The 21,056-nt window shown below is 41.8% G+C and overlaps 1 protein-coding gene and 1 non-coding gene across 2 annotated transcripts; one reads left to right on the top strand and one right to left on the bottom strand.

Annotated features, from left to right (window-relative positions):
* Window positions 1–3,226: 3,226 nt before the first annotated feature.
* KPNA2 (karyopherin alpha 2 (RAG cohort 1, importin alpha 1)) lies at window positions 3,227–12,995 on the bottom strand. The gene is made up of 11 exons (XM_010856403.1): window positions 12,850–12,995; window positions 11,287–11,384; window positions 11,000–11,137; window positions 9,177–9,265; window positions 7,779–8,047; window positions 7,522–7,616; window positions 7,162–7,425; window positions 6,742–6,975; window positions 6,329–6,511; window positions 5,053–5,202; window positions 3,227–3,568 (listed from the first exon to the last, which is right to left on the bottom strand). Exons 2-11 carry the CDS (start codon window positions 11,359–11,361, stop codon window positions 3,476–3,478), a joined length of 1,590 nt encoding a protein of 529 aa, XP_010854705.1. The 5' UTR covers window positions 11,362–11,384; window positions 12,850–12,995; the 3' UTR covers window positions 3,227–3,475.
* A 6,077-nt stretch (window positions 12,996–19,072) lies between these two features.
* On the top strand, window positions 19,073–19,145 carry TRNAR-CCG. Its single transcript has one exon. It is a non-coding gene; the product is annotated as a tRNA-Arg (tRNA).
* Window positions 19,146–21,056: the final 1,911 nt, after the last annotated feature.

Here is a 21,056-nt window from a genome sequence, read left to right as displayed (position 1 = left end):
CACAGTTCAAAAGCATCAATTCTTTGCACTCAGCTTTCTTTATAGTTCAACTCTCACATCCATACATGACTACTGAAAAAACCATAGCTTAGACTAGACGGACCTTTGTCTGCAATGTCTCTGCTTTTTAATATGCTGTCTAGGTTGGTTGTAGCTTTTCTTCCAAGGAGCAAGCGTCTTTTAATTTCATGGCTGCAGTCACCACCTGCGGTGATTCTGGAGCCCCTAAAGTCTGTCAGTTTCCACTGTTTCCCCATCTATTTGCCATGAAGTGGTAGGACCAGATGCCATGATCTTAGTTTTCTGAATGTTGAATTTTAAGCCAACTTTTTCACTCTCCTCTTTCACTTTCATTAAGAGGCTCTTTAGTTCTTCGCTTTCCACCATAAGGATGGTGTCATCTGCACATCTGAGGTTATTGATATTCCTCCCTGCAATCTTGATTCCAGTTTGTGCTTCATCCAGCCCAGTGCTTCTCATTATGTACTCTGAATATAAGATAAATAAGCACAGTGACAATATACAGCCTTGATGTACTCCTTTCCCTATTTGGAACCAGTCTGTTGTTCCATGTCCAGTTCTAATTGTTGCTTCCTGACAGATTTCTTAGGAGGCAGGTCAGGTGGTCTAGTATTTTCCAGTTTGTGGTGATCCACACAATCAAAGGCTTTGGCATAGCCAATAAAGCAGAAATCAGATGTTTTTCTGGAACTCTTGCTTCTTCGATGATCCAGAGGATGTTGGCAATTTGATCTCTGGTTCCTCTGTCTTTTCTAAAACCAGCTTGAACATCTGGAAGTTCACGGTTCACGTACTGTTGAAGCCTGGCTTGGAGAATTCTGAGCATTATTTTACTTGTGTGTGAGATGAGAGCAATTTTGTGGTAGTTGAGCATTCTTTGGCATTGCCTTTCTTTGGGATTGGAATGAAAACTGACCTTTTCCAGTCCTGTGGGCACTGCTGAGTTTTCCAAATTCGCTGGCATATTGAGTGCAGCACTTTCACAGCATCATCTCTTAGGATTTGAAATAGCTCAACTGGAGTTCCACCACCTCCTCTAGCTTTGCTCGTAGTTTATTTCCTAACTTATTCTAAAAATAGTCAAGTTGCTTGATAGGATTTTACAGCCAAGATACATTGGCAATTTAAAGAATCAATACTCCAGGAAGTATAGCAGAAACAAATACAACATTGTAAAGCTACTACAATAAAAAACTAATTTAAAAAACACTCAGGAAATACTTAGCACTGATGTTCAATCTTTTCCTGTTAACTTTTTAAGAATTTTTCAACAAGCAAAATAAGTATCAGCAGTTTTTACTTTGATATTTGAAACTTTGCTTTCCCATCTTCCTTACGACAATACAAAAATGAAGTCATCATAGGCAGTGATGGTTTATTAAAATCTTAGATGAGATTTAAAACTGCTAGCAGCTTAAAAATGCAGTATGTTAATGCAATTTACACATGCATGCTCACTCAGGTGTGTCTAACCCTGCGACCCCGTGGACTGTAGCCTATCAGACACGTCTGCCCATAGTTTCCCAGGCAAGAATACTGGAGTTGGTTGCCATTTCCCACGCCAGGGTATCTTCCTGACCCAGGGATTGAATGGAGTCTCCTTCATTGGCAGGTGGATTCTTTACCACGGAGCCACCTGGGAAGCCCATAATTTAGAAATTATCATTTAATGCAGGAGGGAAAATTTGGGGGCTGTTTTGTCACTTCTTAAAATCAAGCTGAATATAAAAACTCAAAAGGCATTAGATTTTATCTAGTTAAGTTCAATAAAAACATACAAATGCCTCTCTGGATTTTCAAGGAAACTAGCATGTTAGGAATTTTATCTAAAACATGAAAATGTATTTTTGGAAAGCAGCTGTCTCCTGTCCATGACTTCACCAAGTCATGCCTTCACGCTAACAAATCCGGGCCTCATACTCCTATCAAAGTGTGTTACACTAGTGCCTTTAAAACCGTAAAGCTCCACCTACCTTACAGTGAAAGCCTCGGATGTGCAGGCTCATCTCCACATTTTCTCAGGCTAAAGACTTTCGGATGCAGCAACTAAGAAGGGATTCACATTGTGGGAAGGGGAGGGAAAAGGGGAGTGGAGCAAGACTTAGGCAGGGAAGGGAGGACAGAGCTCCAGTCTGGTTACTTCTGTCCTCCTGCCTGAAGACTGCACAGAGAAAGCTGAGAAAACACTAGGGCTCCAAACAAGGTGCCCTGCACTTAAGAGGAACACCTGTAACAGGTTTCATGTTCCGTGTTAAGAATTCGGCTGTTGGAGGTGTTTTAAATACACATCAGCTGAAGCGTTTCTGCTCCCCAACAAGATGACCACCTTTGAGAAGAGAACTTTAAAAAACCCTGTTACCTACAAAAGGCAAAACGTATATGTCGATGAACAGGGGAAGGGCTTGGACCCACTGAGAAGTAAATGGCAATTCCTTGCATTATACAACCGACTCGAAGAACTATCTTGTCTTACTGAATACAGTAGGTCATAAATTGTGTTCAACTTGAGTCTTCCACCCCATGCCCGCCATCATAGCTTTTATCTCCATGAAGCATTTGCTCCTTGTTCCAATAATCCACAAAGTGGAAACTGACAGTAGTAGATTAGAGATGCCTTTTGCTTTCCTAAGACTTCTGGGATACTGTAGTTAAGACTCTACCCGACCCCTTCCTTTTCTGCTAACGTGGTGGCTTTCACAACCCAGACGGCACCTGGGAATTACAAGGACCAGACTCAATACGTGGACCCCACCCCTTACCAGTCAAATTTTCCCAGGTGCAGCCTTGAACTCACTTTCAGCCTTGAACGTTGGGAGGAATGAATTCCACTTGTGACTCCGGGAGAAATTTAAGATTTTTATCCCAGTGGCCAGTATGACTTAAAAAGACACTGGCTGAGGGGTTCTGGGAAATTTTATTTGTTCTTTGGTGAAAAACTTGTCCAGTGAAAAATGTCCCGTGACATTCCAAGGGCCATTTCTCACCACCCAAACGGGGAAGCAGCCTAGAGCAAAGCCAGAATTCAGAAGCAGACAGGAAGCTATCAATTCTGTATCCTTGATGACATGACAGACCTTACATCAAGCGCTGCCTGCCACCAGATACACCCCAGTGCAGTCACATGGGTTCAAGTTCAACTCCCTTTCGTTCGCAACCTGTGAGAGCTCTACATTAGAAAGTAACACATTGGCATGGTGACGTAAAGAAAAGGGTGGAATTTAATCTTTATTTACAGGACACTGCAAGATATGAAATTCCACATAGAAACAAGAAACCCATTGAGAGGAGAAGCTTCATACAGTATGTACAGTTTGGAACTGTTCAAGTATAGTTTTGTTGTAAAAAGTGCTACAATAACAAACCACATTTAAAAAGAGTTCTTAGTAGAGAAACAGTGAGACAAACTTATACCAAACATAGTGCACAACGAACAGCGTCAACCTCGGGTGCGCAGCTAAAAGCTGAAGGTCCCAGCGGAGCCGTCCTGCACTCGGAATGTGTAGCCTTCAGAGGTAGTTTCTGGCACAACGTTTTGATCTTCCTCTTCCTGCAAATATTTAAAAACAAAACAATATAATCCCATAAATTTGGCACATTTCTAAGAGGTAGCTGCCTAACAATCTATATTTACACTTTACTCTTTTATCTCAATTTATTTAAGCTGAAAACAAAAACAAAAAAAGTTTACTCATTTCTCCCACCCTCAACCTCTGGCAACCACCCATCTGTTCTATGAGCTGACGTGTTGTTTTTCCCCTGCCTCAAACATCCCACATACAAGAGAAATCTTATGGTATGTGTCTTACTCTGTCTGACTCATTTCACTTAGCACAACACCTGTATGTATTCACTCTTAAGGTCTTCATTTGCATATCTCACTTTTAATCTTGAACCATATTTTAATAACTCAAATAGTGGAGGGAGGGCTACTGAAGTTTGCCTGAGAGGGGAAGGTTCTGAAGAGGTTAAGAAATGCTACTGTAACAGGGATGCAACTAGAGGTTATCATACTAAGTGAAGTAAGTCATCAGAGCGACATATCACTTATATGTGGAATCTAAAATATAACACAATTGAACCTATCTACCAAACAGAAACATAGTCATGGACATAGAAAACAGACAGGTGGTTGCCAAGTGGGAGGAGATTGGGGGAAGAGATGGCGTAGCAGGTCGAGGTTAGCAAATGTAAATTTTTATATACAGAATGGATTAACAACAAGGTCCTACTGTATAACAGAGAATTATATTCAATATCCTATGATAAACCGTAATGGAAAAGAATATATGTATGTGTAACTGAATCACTTCACTGTATAGTAGTAATTAAACACACTATAAATCAACTATACGTCAATAAAAAATTATGGGACTTCCCATAATTATGGTGGTCCAGTGGTTAAGAACCTGCCTGCTAACGCAAGGGACATGGGTTCGATCCCTGGTCGGAGAAGACCCCACGTGCTGTGGGGCAACGAAGCCCACGAGCCACAACTACTGAAGTCCTTACGGCCTGGAGCCTGTGCTCCGCAACAGGAGGCCACCGTGATGAGAAGCCTGCACACCACGACTAGAGGGTAGCTTCCTCTCGCTACAACTAGAGAAAGCCCTTGCATAGCAACAAAGACCCATCACAGACAAAAATAAGTTACTTTTTTAAATGCTACTACAATAACAGAAAAAGAGATTTCCTTAACCTGTCACTCTTCAGTAGTCAAGAAGAAAACAGCCTATTAGGCCAGTGGATGGCTGTGGGGTTGGCCCACTTCTCCAGCTCCTACACAAACTGACTCTCAGTCTAAGATCCGTGAGGTTATTCATTCCGAAGGAAACTGGTGACTTTTTAGTATTTCAAGTTAAAAGATGGTATTATTATCAAGCAAAACATTAGAGGAACAAACATGTATGTTATATGCAATAGCATACTTATGCTGATATTTTACTATGTTTATCAAGACTCATTAAGAAAGCATGAGGAAAAATATCTTAGGGGCTTAACCTTCCCAGCTATCAATACCACCAGTTTACTCACCTCTACAGAGAAATACTTCTCAATCAAGTTTAATGACGCTTTGTACACAGACTCGTTTTCATGGTTTTGCAGAGCTTCGATTTTGTCCAAACCTCCACATTCCTCAATCATTATACCAAGTTTCTCAGTCTCACCTAGTTTCTCAGCAGCCTGAAAAAAAGTCCACGTTTAGAAGACTAAACTTTGAATGAACTCTTTTAATGAAGAAAACAATGTCTATGTTTGACTATCAATATATATCAGACAGAAACACACATTTTAGCAGTTCCTTCACAACCCTATGAGATAAAATGCAACTGCACATTTTTAACAATTCAAAGGAATCAGATCTGTACTTGCTCTTCGCAGCTACTTTTGTAGCTTTCAGCCATGAAGATGTTACTATAGTTCTCAACCTTTCCTGTGTATCAAAATCACTTGGGTAACTTAAAAAACAACACTATATCCAGGCCCACTGGTCTGTGATGGGAATAGAAAATTACTGGTATAAAAGCACCCCAGACAATCCCAAGGTGTATGGAAATCAAGCAAGAGAACCACTGTTCAAGGGTAATAACCTAAGGTATGTAAAAAGAAATTCCCCTAACTGGACTATTTGTTGATATCAAGAATCTATTAGGTATATACACAAATGATTATCATGGCTAGCTATGTTTTTAAAGTCCTCAACTTTCAGAAGAGACATAAATATTTAAAAATGAAATAACTGACTTGCTTCAAAATAAAAGGGTGAGGAGAAAGAGAGGCCAAATGTTGACAAATTATTTAAGCTAGGTGATATATACATTAGGGATCATTACTATAAACTCAACTTTGATTATGTAAAAATTTCCATACTCAGAGGTTTAAAGTTGTTCGGTGGGACCAAGCAACCATTAAACCCATTAAACATTACGATCAAGTGCCATGTGCTATCACACTTTGATCAATTGGGAATGGAACCAAAAGAAAAATATAATTAACCAGGTCATTCAAATTTAATTTCACCAAAGTTTAGTATGAAATTAGGGGAACTAATGCTTGACAAAATAAATGTGTATGAACAGCGTTCATCTACGTACCTGGCCTCAATTCAGGTCACATCATGCATCTGTCATCTCCTTTCTCTCTCTCATAATCCTTTGCCACATCTTTTATCAAGAGTGTGGCCCACATTAACAGGTTTTCTGATTCTGTGGTTAACTGAGTAAACTCAGCTGCCCCTCACTCCATCATCTAAATGGTACACCAATTATCGAGTCCAAATTCAAACAAATGCCGTCTTGTTAAGCCTTACCCGAAAGATATTTGAAACAGCATCCAGAATAACCAGAACAATTTTGGTATCCTTTGCAGTGAGGAGGTTCATCAACGGCTCTATTATGCCGCAATGAACAAGGTACACGATCTGCTCAACAGTTCCGCCACTTGTATAGTTGTTCACAGCCCATGCGGCTTCCTTTTGTGTCTTAAAGTCTGCCTAATTAACATAAAGAAACAGGTTTATTTCAGAATGGCCATAAGATTCCAAAACTACTGTTTTAGAAGAAAGTGATTAAGACTTCCAATTGGTTCTATCCAAGCTAAAGTAAAAAGGTCACTATTATCTAGCAAAGGACTGTTAAATATAACCTAGCATTAGTACATTAAGAATCTTAAGAAGTACAACTCTACCAAGTGCCTGCCCATTAAGTCCTAAGGCTATAGTACCTTTGAGAGAAGGCCAACAAGGAATGGGACTAATCCATGATTCACAACTTGTTGTATCTGGTCCTGGCGGCCAGCTGTGATGTTTGACATTGTCCACGTAGCTTCCTTCTGAATATTAGTTTTGGAGTTTGTCAGCAGGCTGGGAAATACAGCAAGTGCTCCTGCATCTATTACAACCTGTGTTTGTTCATCTGTCCCAGTGACAATATTTCCTATGGCTCTGAGCGCAGGAGTCTGAAAGGAAAAAAAAGTTGACGCTGGCAGTTATCTTTTATCTACTCCAGCAGTACTCAAAATCTCTACACCCTAAAAGTTTTGACAGGTAAGAGGCTCATTATGGCCTAAAATATACAATGTCAATATTGATACCAACTGATTGTGCTCCTTATACTTTATATTCTCATTTGAAAATCAACTTACCACAATTGGCAATTCAGTAGCTCCTAAAAGCTTCACAAGTTGGGGTACAACACCAGTTTTCACAACCATTTCAATCCGTTCATTTGGACCATCAGTAAGGTAGGAAATAGCCCAGCAGGTATCAGCTAATACTTCTGGATCATCGTGATGCAGGAGACGTACTAAAGTAGGAAGAATCTGCTCAATAGCCTCTAAGGGGGGTGCAGGATTCTTGTTGCGACAAAGATTTGAAAGCGTCCAGGTAAGATTACGTAAGTAACCACACTGGGGGGAAAGAAAAACGCAATGAAGTGCTGTTTTCTAAGGGGGGTAGAAAAATGAGAATCAGTGAGAAACGTTGACTTATGGTAAGTAACTTACTGCTAGAGATGACATATCAGGGACAGCCAGAAGTGCCAGTAGCGGATCAACTGCACCATACTTGATAACCAAGTCTCGGAAAACTGAACCATCACCTTAAAAAAAAAGACAGCGGCTAAGTTAACCATGACTACCTGTCTAGCGCCATTAATTTCAGTTACTGAGTACACCAGTGTCTTGATGCAACAAATACACTAAGACACTTCTGCCAACCTCAGTATGACTGGAGACATTCAGTCAATTTCAAATCCAAGTACCTGCAATGTTTCCTAGAGCCCATACAGCTTGTTCACTGATGTGAGCATGGGGAGATGCCAACAGAGAAATGAATGCTGGGATAGCGCCTCCGTCTACCACAGCCTTGGTCTGTTCTGATGTCCCAGAAGCAATGTTAGTGAGGGCCCAAGCAGATTCGAACTGAATGGGACTACAATCAGTTCTTCCCAAGAAGGACACAAATTTTGGAATCAAACCAGCCCGGATTATGTTGTCAATAGGGGGCTGCTTTTCCCTAGAAAGCAGTTTCCTATGGGTAAGCAAAAAGAGAAACAAAAGTTGAAGGTGATTAACCAAACAAGTTCATACGGGGGGGGAAAAAAAAACAAAAAACACAACAATTTAAAATGCCAACTCGAGACCAAACAAGTTCATATAAAAAACACAATTTAAAATGCATCTTAATCCAAGAGTTTAGAACTTTAAGTAACCTTTTACAGTAAAGACTAAATGCTGAGATATCCTGGAATTTAAGAGAAACTGAGCAGACTGTTTGCATGGTGCTACCACAGGTAGTGTCTTAAACTACTTTTTCCAAAACTGAAATATTACCAATGACGCAGAACCCTTCTCTCTGCAGAAATCTATTTTAGATCTTGCCACTTCTTAAACACTTGGCCAGTACGACAGCATCACAGTCCATTAGCCCGCATTACTCTGGCCAGCAGTGGGGACACACGTTTCCCTGATCTTCTGCCAATGGGACCTGCTTCTCCCCGCTGTGAGGCTGCAGAGATCATCAACCCTTATAATATGGATGTCACAGATAGTTATGTATGGCGGGTGGGAAGAGTCTAATAAATAGAATATATTTATTTCCTAAATGGATGAACCATTCTAAATGAGTGTGCTAATCCCACTTTCCTGACACTGACTTGAAATGCCAGTGACAAAAAAACATTTCTTAAGTATGTCAAAAAAGTATCACTGGAGGTAGATGTAATTTTAGGCAACTACAGAAAATTTTAGATTAGCAAAGATTATAATGAAAACTGGCCTGCTGCTGCTAAGTCGCTTCAGTCGTGTCCGACTCTGTGCGACCCCATAGACGGCAGCCCACCAGGCTCCCCCATCCCTGGGATTCTCCAGGCAAGAACACTGGAGTGGGTTGCTATTTCCTTCTCCAATGCATGAAAGTGAAAAGTGAAAGTGAAGTTGCTCCGTCCTGTCCGACTCTTCTCGACCCCATGGACTGCAGCCTACAAGGCTCCTCCATCCATGGGATTTTCCAGGCAGGAGTACTGGAGTGGGGTGTCATTGCCTTCTCCGGAAAATTCGCCTAGGCCTGGCTTAACCTTTACTCTATGCACCACCTGCCATCGCAAAATGTAAAAAGGCTGATTTCTTAGTTTACTCATGCTACAGAAGACAAGACTTACCTAGCAGCTTGAGTAGCTTGGAGCTGGCTTTCCAAATTGTTGCTATTTATGCCTTTGACAATATCATCAACAGACCAATTTACAGTGCCCTACAAGAACAGGGAAATTAATTTTCAAATTATCATTTTTAAGATTAAATACAATGCAATCCAAACATGAAGACATTTCTATGTTTATAATCAGTTACTAAAAGTTTGTCCCACATTTAAATTCACCTGTTAAATATTCATTAATATATAAAACAATCCTCAAATTTGGTGTCATGACTAAATGATGTCTTAAGTGATGAAGTATCCCAGCATCTAGTCACTAAAAAAAGTAGCTGTGAATAGGTTAAAAAAATGGACTAGAGCACTGTGAAGGTTATTCCTACATTAGTCTCAATCACTTGTATTCAGATATGCTTTTAGGGGAAAAGGGATCGAGTCAGAGGCCATGTGCGGGGAATCTGCAGAGCTAAGGCTGTTATCCATGCATTTCGCCAGTGGTGTAGCACACATAAACATTACAGGTAGTGACTACATTTCCAGTGAGTTGGCTCTTCACATAAAGTAAAAAAACAAAACAAACAAACAAAAAAAAACATTACAGGTAGTGACTACAGATTGGAGGTAACTGTAGTATTTGTCTGAGAACCAAGCTACAGTTAACTCAAAAAGACAGTATCACATTCTCCCTAAAACCTTACAACAAGGAAAATGTAAAATCTGAACAACCATAGAACAAATGATTATATATATAAAACACTGTATATAGCACCATACAGAATTTACTCTCCATTTGTGGTGCAGAATGGGGTGCTACAGGAATTCTGGGAAGGGAGCATTTTTCCTGTTAGGATGACCTAGAAGTGTTATAAAGAGAAGATGGGATTTGACTATAAAACTTGAAAAACAGAACACAGGTGGAATTCAGTGTGGGTAGGGGGGAAAGAACACTGATAAAATGAGGAGAACTGAAGGAAAGCATAATGTGGGGGAAAAAAGCAGGAAATTGCCCAATATTTTTAAAAGATGAAAGATAAATTTAAAAATCCAGGATGGGGTTTCCCTGGTGGCTCAGCTGGTAAAGAATCCACCTGCAATATGGGAGACCTGGGTTCAATCCCTGGCTTGGGGAGATCCCCAGAGAAGAGCATGACTACCCACTTGAGTATTCTGGCTTCCATGGACTGTATAGTCCATGGGGTTGCAAAGAGCTGAACACGACTGAGTGACTTTCACTCAATCATTCACTCTGATAAAATCATGAAGTCTCCATGAGTAGAACTCTAAGATGGGTCTAATTTCAAAAAAACCTTTAAAAAAGGATTTAAAATCATAAAGTTTCTAAGATGTTTTAAGCAGTATTTTAAGAAAACTTTTAGGTAAACAGTATGTGGCACAGAAAGAAAATCAAGAGACAGCTGAGGAAAAAGACCTGAAAAAAGCTGGTGACAAGTACAAAAAAAGAGAGGGAGGGAGAAAGGGAAAGGGAGAGAAAGAGAAAGAAAAAGACAGGGAAAAAAAGTTGGTTCTGGACATACTAACTTTCACTGAACACTTGAATGGCCAACTCAAAGTAAAAGCTGGCAACTGGAAAAGCAGGGAAACTTGAAGGGTAGATCAGAGCTAAAGACAACCTGGGAATCAGCCTCCACAGATTACAGAGGATGGCGGGGAAAAGATAACCCGTCAGAATTACCGACCAGGAGCACACAAAAACACATCTTCACATTTGACACTTAAAACCCACAAAGCTAAGACATGTTATTTAAATATCTCAGAAAGGCCTCATTTTGATTTTCTGGGTTTACCATAATTCATAAGCTAAAATATCCTCACCTGGTTGTTGCGGTTTTCCTGCAGTGGAGAAGTAGCATCATCAGGAAAAGAGCTGACATTTCTCCTTTTCAGCATCTGGTCATCCTTCTTAGCTTTCCTTAGCTCCACATTAACTTCTATTCGGCGACGCCTCATTTCCTTGAGAAAAGATAACATATCATCTCACCTATTACATCAGTGTTAGTTGCCAAGTGAGGACAATTTTTCAAATTCACTCAAAGTTTTGACGCCCTTCCCAAATACCTTCCCATTTAAAAAATACTAGGAAAACAACAGAAGGTACTCACTGTACTGTCTTTCCCCTTGTTTTTGAATCTGTTAAGGCGGGGAGCTGGTGAATTAGCATTCTCATTGGTGGACATGATTATGAGACAAAGGGAGAAAGCTGCAAGATGAGGGAGAGAAAAAAATTTCCTTTTTATTACTTTGTTTGGCAATAACATAAGCATTAAGGGAATTACCAAATACACGTTCAATTCGTATTTCCATACTAGAGGAGGAACTTCCTTTTTCAGCACTATGGAAAAGGAGTTTTGGCCAAACTATATTTGGCCCCTCCCCTCTGAAGGGCTGAGGCTTCCAGGAGCAGTACTGTCCACCAGAAATATAATGCAAGCTGTATAAATTTAAGCTTCCTAGTAGCCACGATTGTTAAAAGCAAAAAGGAACAAATGAAATTAACTTCAATAATATATTTTATTTACTCCAATATCTATTTTCTCATTTCAACACATCAAAAAATTACTGAACTATTTTGCATTCTTTTTTCATACTAATTCTTTGAGATCTTGCAGGTACTTTACGCTTACGGCATTAACTCAGTTTAGACCAGCCACATGCGTTTGGTGACAACCACACTGCACAGCGTGGCTCTAGACTCTATATAGGATCCATGAATAGTTAACTGAAGACAACGTAGGGGAAATAAGGTTACAGTTAAAATCTATGTCGTACGGGCCACAAATTCAGATCTTCTGGAGGCTCTGCTGCTGCTGCTGCTAAGTCGCTTCAGTGGTGTCCTACTCTGTGCGACCCCACAGACAGCAGCCCACCAGGCTCCCCCGTCCCTGGGATTCTCCAGGCAAAAGTACTGGAGTGGGGTGCCATTGCCTTCTCCGAGGCTCCGAGGCTTTAAATGGCCAAAACAGATACATTCTGCACGTTTGAAAATTTTTAAAAATCTGATTCGTAGTTAACATTTGTATAAACTTTCATAAAATTTCCTGCCCACCCTGAACACCTGCGACGCAGTTCAGCATCTCGCACATTTTCATTTCCAGAAATTCTGAGTGAATGCATTAAATGAGGCTGTATCAGCTGCGTTCCACTCAAACTCACCTACTTAAGAGCAATCTCCCAAAATATCACAAAAGTCCTCCTTCAAAGTGGCTATCTTTAATTCCATTCTGTTCTTTTACGAAATTGTGACACAGCCAACCCAAGGCTTACAAATTAAGAGATTGCACTTCCAACTGCCACCTCCATCTCCAGTCCCCTCCCCTACCCCTTCCCACCCCCATTTCAGGGAAGCAGCAGCGGGAACCCGCGGAGGAGGAGCCAGAGGCGCCGGGCCCCCTACCGAGGCTTTCGTCCTCGGGCCTGACTCTTAATTCTTACTCAAAAGCGACTGCAGCGGTTCGCAAGGCCACGGGCACTGAAGCCCATGCACTCGCATCCACAGTGAAACACCCGTTTCGTCAACGAACTACGCCCCCGAGGCCTCATCGACCAGAGAGGCCAAAGCCTGGCCGGGCGTCTACCCCGAGACTCGTCTCCCGCCTCCAGCAATCCGAGAGCGGCCTACGGACCAGCCTTTGCCGCTCCAGCTGCACTGCGACCTCAGTTCGTACCTACACAGCAGGCTCAAGCGTCCACCGGAGGCGGTGCGCGGCGCACAAGCTGCGGGATCTGCTGCCTCTAAACGTCCACCACGGTCAGCCCGAGGACGGTGTGGCTCGTGCAGCCGGCCGGCGCGATTTAAATTTCCCGGTGGCTCCGCATTCCGATTGGCTGGTTCGAGCTTACGCTATACGCCCATTGGTGGATTTGAAAAACACGTTAGCTGGGGAGGGGGTCAGAGGGCCCAGAAGAAGATAGGATAGCATCGCGAGATAAGGGAGCGGCCGCGCGATCCCCGAGAGCCTTGCAGTGCGGAGAAGAAAAACTCCAGATCCCGGCATGCAGTGCGCAGGGCCGGTTCCCTGTCCATCGTGGTCGGAGGGTTAGCTCTTTGCATGCGTTTAACGCTGTGTGGTGGCTGGTCGTTTTCCTGAATGTTTGCCTTAACTAAGTACCACAAATGATTCCCAAAATAATTCTCTTTAAAAATCTTAATAAAGAAATATATTGCTATGCATTTTTCCCGATAGGACTCAGAACTTGGCCGGGGTCTCTGGCCATCATGGAGGGGAGGGGTAAGGCAGATATGTGCTGCATTTTTTAGTTGTTCCTGTTATTAACTTGTGTCATAAAAGACTGCATAGAAGGCAGAACTATGTTAACAAAAGATTAACGCCTGCTTCTCCAGTCTTATTTTTAATCATTTCAAATACAAAAGAACTGCAAATCTTTATCCATATTTGTTAAATGTTAATTTACTATTTTGATGTGTATACACATATATGTATATGTATACACAAGCGCGCGTGTACCTCTATTTATATATACATGGCTTTTACATATTACTTTTTGAACCATTTGAGAGTAAGTTTGAGAAATCATGTCCGTTTACCCCTAAATATTTCAGCTTGTGTTTTAAGAATAAGGACATTCTATTACCACACCATAATCATCAAATTCAAGACAATTGAGCTTATATGCGGTTATTTATTTATAGTCTGTGTTCAACTCATCCATTGTTATAGTTATGATGTATGCTATATTTTATATATTTCAAATAAAATGTTTGCATTTTCTTGTAATTTAAAAAAAGCATCAGTGATAGTTATCAGCAGCTTTTCTGTATTCTGAGAAGGGTATTTTTAAGAAAAGCTGTATTGGCTTTTTCTTTTTTACTATGAATTCAAACAATGAACTTTGTCCCTCCTGCAGGCATTTTTGCCAGCCTCACTCATTGTGTAGCAGTAATGGCAGTCATGGAGGTTCATTCTACTCCCACATAACCAATCAGCATAATCTTACCCGCCTAAATGCACAAGGTGGTAGGATTTCACCTCTAAACCAGTCTCTACAGGGCATTCTCTGGGCTACTGTGAATGGCTCAGGGGCAGTCATGTGACCTAAATTCATTCAGTTGGGAAGCCCATGCCTTTTGTTTAATGATGAGAGGTAGGAAAGCAGGCTCTGTTCTCAACTGAGAGATGCGAATCCTAGAAATCCAGTAAGACAATTGGAGAGAAAGCATGAAAACTTTGATCAATACCCTGCCTTACCTCAAAAGGCTGCAATTATATGACTTTGCAAATACATCATCCAGTACACTTCCTTTGTTGTTTAAGCTAACTATAGTGGGTCTTCTTTTGCTTACAAATAAATATTGGGTACTATGTGCCCAGAAGTGTTCTAAGTTTTTTATCTTTATGAATACATTTAATCTCCACAACTCTGTGAGGTAGCATTATTATCTGTTCCATTTCACAGAAGAGAAGAGTGGGTGGTTAAGTAACTTGTCCACATTCACACAGGAGTAAATGGCAGAGACAGGACTCAAACCCAGGCCCTGTCCTTCCAGGATCCATGCTCTCTGACCACTATTCTGTACTTGCACTTGAAAACAACCTGAAAGAGAAGTAAAATGTCAACAGTGAAAGTTGCCTTTGACAGATACCTTGCCCTGGGAAAGCACAGACCCCACCCCCTCAAATCTTCCTATTGTAGTTGGGATGGAGATTCAGGAGAGGGCCTAGTGTGGCCTAAACCAATCCCATTCCATCCCCTAGACACAGGAACTGGTTTGCTGATGAAGATGTAACAGAATACAGTAAAATATTTACTGAGACTTTTGTGAGATATCCCCTCATCCAATGGACTGTGTGCTATAATGATGTGAGCCTGAGAATGATGCTGAACCAGAGAAGCAAACTCAAGTGTGGCCAAGTCTGAATAATCATAGTCCGTCAGTCATTCTTTCAAGTAAGAACTGTGTTCCATCCAAAAGGCAACTAGTTTAGCCCGCAACTCAAACACCGCACAAAATGTTTCCTCAAGAGACATGCACTGAATTTTGTTTATCTGGTAGAAGTGATTTATGCATAATTCCCATTTTGTCACATAAAATATTAAAAACATGTATTCAAGGGTTGGGATTTAAAATAATTCTTATAGTATCCCCTCTTCCAACAACACAAGAGAAGACTCTACACATTGACATCACCAGATGGTCAACACTGAAATCAGACTGACTATATTCTTTGCAGACAAAGATGGAGAAGCTCTATACAGTCAGCAAAAACAAGACCAGGAGCTGACTGTGGCTCAGATCATGAACTCCTTATTGCCAACTGCTACTACTAAGTCACTTCAGTCGTGTCCAACTCTGCGCGACCCTATAGACAGAAGCCCACCAGGCTCCCCCGTCCCTGGGATTCTCCAGGCAAGAACACTGGAGTGGGTTGCCATTTCCTTCTCCAATGCATGAAAGTGAAAAGTGAAAGGGAAGTCGTTCAGTCCGACTCAGCGACCCCATGGACTACAACCCACCAGGCTCCTCCGTCCATGGGATTTTCCAGGCAAGAGTACTGGAGTGGGGTGCCATTGCCTTCTCCGCCTTATTGCCAAATTCAGACTTAAATTGAAGAAAGTAGGGAAAACCACTGGACCATTCAGGTATGACCTAAATTAAATCCCTTACGATTATACAGTGGAAGTGAGAAATAGATTCAGGGGATTAGATCTGATAGGGGATTAGATTAGATCTTCAGAGATTAGCTTGAAGAACTATGGACGGAGGTTCATGACATTGTACAGAAGGCAGGGATAAAGACCATCCCTAAGAAAAAGAAATGCAAAAAGGCAAAATGGTTGTTTGAGGAGGCCTTACAAATAGCTGTGAAAAGAAGAGAAGCTAAAGGCAAAGGAGAAAAGGAGAGATATACCCATTTGAATACAGAGTTCCAAAGAATAGCAAGGAGAGATAAGAAAGCCTTCCTCAATGATCAGAGGAAGGATCAGAAATAGAGGAAAACAACAGAATGGGAAAGACTAGAGATCTGTTCAAGAAAATTAGAGATACCAAGGGAACATTCCATGCAAAGATGGACACAGTAAAGGACAGAAATGGTATGGACCTAACAGAAGCAGAAGATATTAAGAAGAGGTGGCAAGAATACACAGAAGAACTATACAAAAAAGATCTTCATGAGCCAGATAACCACAATGGTGTGATCACTCACCTAAAGCCAGACAACCTGGAATGCGGTCAAGTGGGCCTTAGGAAGCATCACTACGAACAAAGCTAGTGGAGGTGGTGGAACTCCAGTTGAGCTATTTCAAATCCTGAAAGATGATGCTATGAAAGTGCTGCACTCAATATGCCAGCAAATTTGGAAAACTCAGCAGTGGCCACAGGACTGGAAAAGGTCAGTTTTCATTCCAATACCAAAGAATGATCAAATTACCACACAACTGTACTCATCTCACATGCTAGTAAAGTAATGCTCAGAATTCTCCAAGCCAGGCTTCAACAGTACGTGAACCGTGAACTTCCAGATGTTCAAGCTGGATTTAGAAAAGGCAGAGGAACCAGAGATGAAATTGCCAACATCCGTTGGATCATCACAAAAGCAAGAGTTCCAGAAAAACATCTACTTCTGTTTTACTGACTATGCCAAAGCCTTTGACTGTGTGGATCACCACAAATTGTGGAAAATTCTTAAAGAGATGGCAATACCAGACCACCTGACCTGCCTCTTGAGAAATCTGTATGCAGGTCAGGAAGCAACAGTTAGAACTGGACATGGAACAACAGACTGGTACAAAATAGGGAAAGGAGTACGTCAATGCTGTATATTGTCACCATGCTTATTTAACTTATATGCAGAGTACATCATGAGAAACACTGGGCTGGATGAAGCACAAGCTGGAATCAACAATGGTGGGAGAAATATAAAAAACCTCAGATATCAGATGACACCACTCTTACGGCAGAAAGCGAGGAAGAACTAAAGAGTCTCTTGATGAAAGTGAAAGAGGAGAGTGAAAAAGTTGGCTTAAAACTCAACATTCAGAAAACTAAGATCATGGCATCTGGTCCCATCACTTCATGGCAGATAGATGGGGAAACAGTAGAAACAGTGACAAACTTTATTTTCTTGGACTTCAAATCACCGCAGATGGTGCAGCCATGAAATTAAAAGACGCTTGCTCCTTGGAAGAAAAGTTATGACCAAACTAGACAACATATTAAAAAGCAGAGACATTACTTTGCCAACAAAGGTCCGTCTAGTCAAAGCTGTTTTTTTCAGTGGTCATGTATGGGTGTGAGAGTTGTGGACTATAAAGAAAGCTGAGCGCAGAAGAATTGATGGTTTTGAACTGTGGTGTTGGACAAGACCCTTGAGAGTCCCTTGGACTGCAAGGAGATCCAACCAGTCCATTCTAAAGGAAATCAGTCCTGAATGTTCACTGGAAGGACTGATGTTGAAGCTGAAACTCCAATACTTTGGCCACCTGATGAGAAGAACTGACTCATTAGAAAAGACCCTGATGCTGGGAAAGATTGAAGGCAGGAGAGGGGGACAACAGAGGAGGAGAAGGTTGGATGGCATCACCGACTCAATGGACATGAGTTTGAGTGATGGACAGGGAGGCTTGGCATTTTGCAGTCCATGGGGTCGCAAAGAGTCGGACATGATTGAGCGACTGAACTAAACTGAACTGACTATCAAAGATGTTCTTAAGTGAAGCTAGCCAACAACCACGCCCCCTCCACTGCACAAAGGTGAAGCCTAACTATTATTACTAGCTTAGTCTGACTGCCTGGACTCAATAATGTGGCAGCTCTACTTAGCATCGCGTCTGCACCATCGTTGCTGTGTGATTAGTTATTATTCACTGATAATGTCCTAGTGTCTGTGAAAAGTATTTCCTGGATGACTCAGGATCCACAGGTAGTAAAACTGACATGACACACAGACACATAAAATTGGAAAAAAACACACCAGAATGTTAACAGTGGTTGACTCTGAACACTAGAATTATAGTCAGTTTCAATTTTCTTTGCTTGGCTCACCCCTATTTAAACAATTTTATTTATTTATTTATTTTTATTTAAACAATTTTACAGTGAACAGGTATTATGTGTCTAAAAAGAAAGAAGTGTATAAAAAAAAATAAAAGCAGCACATTTACGTGCAACAAGCAAAAAGGTATTATGCATGGAACCATAAAATCTCTAAATCTTTATCCAACATCTAGTTTTAAGATAAAAACAAAATCCGCATTATTTTGTATGTAGGGACCTTGTTTATTTTCTCTTTAATCTGGAGGGAAAGAAGAGATGGGGAGAAATATGGATGTAGGTGAGTGGAGCAGCGGGGCAGATTTAAAGAAAAGCCTGTTCACCCTGGAAACCCCCGACAGTTCCCAGCACATGAAAAGTTATCCAATTAACATATATAGAACAAACGCGGCAAAGGAGAAGGGGGAGACTGTTAGGGACGGGAAGGCTGTGGGGACCTCACGCTAGAGGAAGGCGGCAGACATGCCGAAATGCAGAGGCCTGGGCCTGCCCGGGTAAACAATTAGAACGGGGGTGGGGGAGGCCATGCATTGGAATTTTGTTTAAAGTTCCCCCCAAGAGCGTCTAGTATACAGTCAAGACTGAGACCCTTCCCGAAAAGAACCTAAGGAAAAGCACGCCCCTCCCACAGATACCCAGCCCCGCCTGCGTGCCTGCCGAGCGGTACCAGGACAGCGCGGCGGCGCCGAGGTAGCTCATGCGCATGCGCCTAGAGGCTAGGGCGGCGGGCCAGGCCGAAGGCGCAGGCGCGTGCTGCAGCCACTGGCGGCGATTCCCAAATCGCAAGCAGCCTGACGTGAGGCCACAAAGCGCGGGGGCGGGGCACGATGATGGCATCACGTAAGAGGACGGTGTGAGAACCCGGATCCTGTGGTGACCCAGTGGCCTAATGGATAAGGCATCAGCCTCCGGAGCTGGGGATTGTGGGTTCGAGTCCCATCTGGGTCGTACCAAGATTAATTTTGGTGGAGAGAAAAGCAATGATGGGCACAAAAGTAGATTTTGAAATGTCGTGATTTCGCTTTCTCTGCTGCGATCTCCACGGCTGTTGTGTTTACAAATCGGAAATGCATTCTCAGCTGTAGTGCAATTGAGACCTTGCAAGAGAAAACTAAGATGTAGCCCAAAAGAGAAGCATTTACTCTTGCCTAGTTTATATTCATCTTTTAAAGAAAAAAGCCTTAGGAAACACCAAATGCTAGCTGGATAGATGGCATCATCTCTTTTTCTGTCTTTTAAAAATGCATTTCATCATGGGCCGGCACACATGGAAAACTGCCTCCCCATCCTTATCCCAAGGCGTGTGTGAGCAGATCCAATTGTGCTGGCTGCAAACATTTCTAGAACTAAGGAGAATTTATAAGAAACTGTTAAAACATACAAATATAATATAATTTATGGTTTTTGTCCTTAAAGTACAATGAACAGCAACCTGTGGTTGAAACGTAAGGTTTGTGTGTGTGTGTGTATTTGATTTGCAAATTAGTGTAATAAAAGAAATGTAATCAGAGTTTAAGCTTTCCAGACTGGTTCGGCTGACGATCTTGAAAAGTTCAAACTCTTCTTGTAAAACTTGTACAAGAGAAATAGCACAGAGTTAAGTCCTACTTTTGAAAAAACAAATAATAAATGCTATGTGGGGATCCTGGGTTTGAGCCTGAGACAGATAAAGGACGGTAGGGGGAAAACCAGTGGAATCTGAGTAGATTCTGCAATTTAGCTACGCACAATTATCAGTTCAGTTCAGTCACGTCTGACTCTTTTCAACCCCATGGACTGCAGCACACCAGGCTTCCCTGTCCATCACCAACTCCTGGAGCTTGCTCAAACTCATGTCTATTGAGACAGTGATGCCATCCAACCATCTCATCTTCTGTCGTCCCCTTTTCCTCCTGCCTTCAGTCTTGCCCAGCATCAGGGTCTTTTCTAATGAGTCAGTTCTCATCAGGTGGCCAAAGTATTGGAGCTCCAGCCTCAGCATCAGTCCTTCCAATGAATATTCAGAGTTGATTTCCTTTAGGATGGACTGGTTTGATCTCCTTGCAGTCTAAGGGACTCTCAAGAGTCTTCTCCAACACCACAGTTCAAAAGCATCAATTCTTCAGTGCTCAGCTTTCTTTATAGTCCAACTCTCAGATCCATATGTGACTACTGAAAAACCATAGCTTTGACTAGATGGACCTTTGTTTGCAAAGTAATGTCTCTGCTTTTTAATGTGCTGTCTATGTTTGTCATAGCTTTTCTTCCAAGGAGCAAGTGTCTTAATTTCATGGCTGTAGTCACCATCTGCAGTGATTTATACCAATGTTGATTTCTTAATTGTGACAAAGGTACATGGTAATATAAGATGGTAGCATTAGGGGAAACTGACTGAAGGGTATATGGGAGCCCTCTTTGCAAGCTTTATGAAATTATTAACATTAAATCTGAAATTATTCCAAAATTAAACATTTATTCAAGAAAAAAAGCTAAACAATCAATGGGAAATTTTAGCTGATACCTTTACCACCACCACCCCCCCGCCCCCTTTTAAGATTAGCAAGATGGTGCTAAATTTAAAAGCCAGAACAGACTAACAAATGAATAAGCCCAGGGCATGATTTCCAGCTCCATTCCTGGTGCCTCAGAGTTGGTGGCCACATTAGGTCCTTGCTACAGTGGGTCCTTAAAAAATTAGAATTTCCTTGTCTCCACTTTCCACCTGTGGGAAGCATCTGGGGACAACGGACAGCGACACTGTCTCCCTGGTCCCAAGGCAAGATTGCTCTGACACACAACCCTCAGCCTGAGGGCTGGGCAAGACTAACTCCTCACAGGCTCTCCATGCTTTGGGCTTCTGACTGGCCTGCTCAGGCCTCC

The sequence above is a fragment of the Bison bison genome, unplaced genomic scaffold (assembly GCF_000754665.1).
Source record: "Bison bison bison isolate TAMUID 2011002044 unplaced genomic scaffold, Bison_UMD1.0 scf7180017864371, whole genome shotgun sequence".
Classification (NCBI taxonomy): Eukaryota; Metazoa; Chordata; class Mammalia; order Artiodactyla; family Bovidae; genus Bison; species Bison bison.
This window is presented reverse-complemented; position numbering and strand designations above follow the sequence as displayed.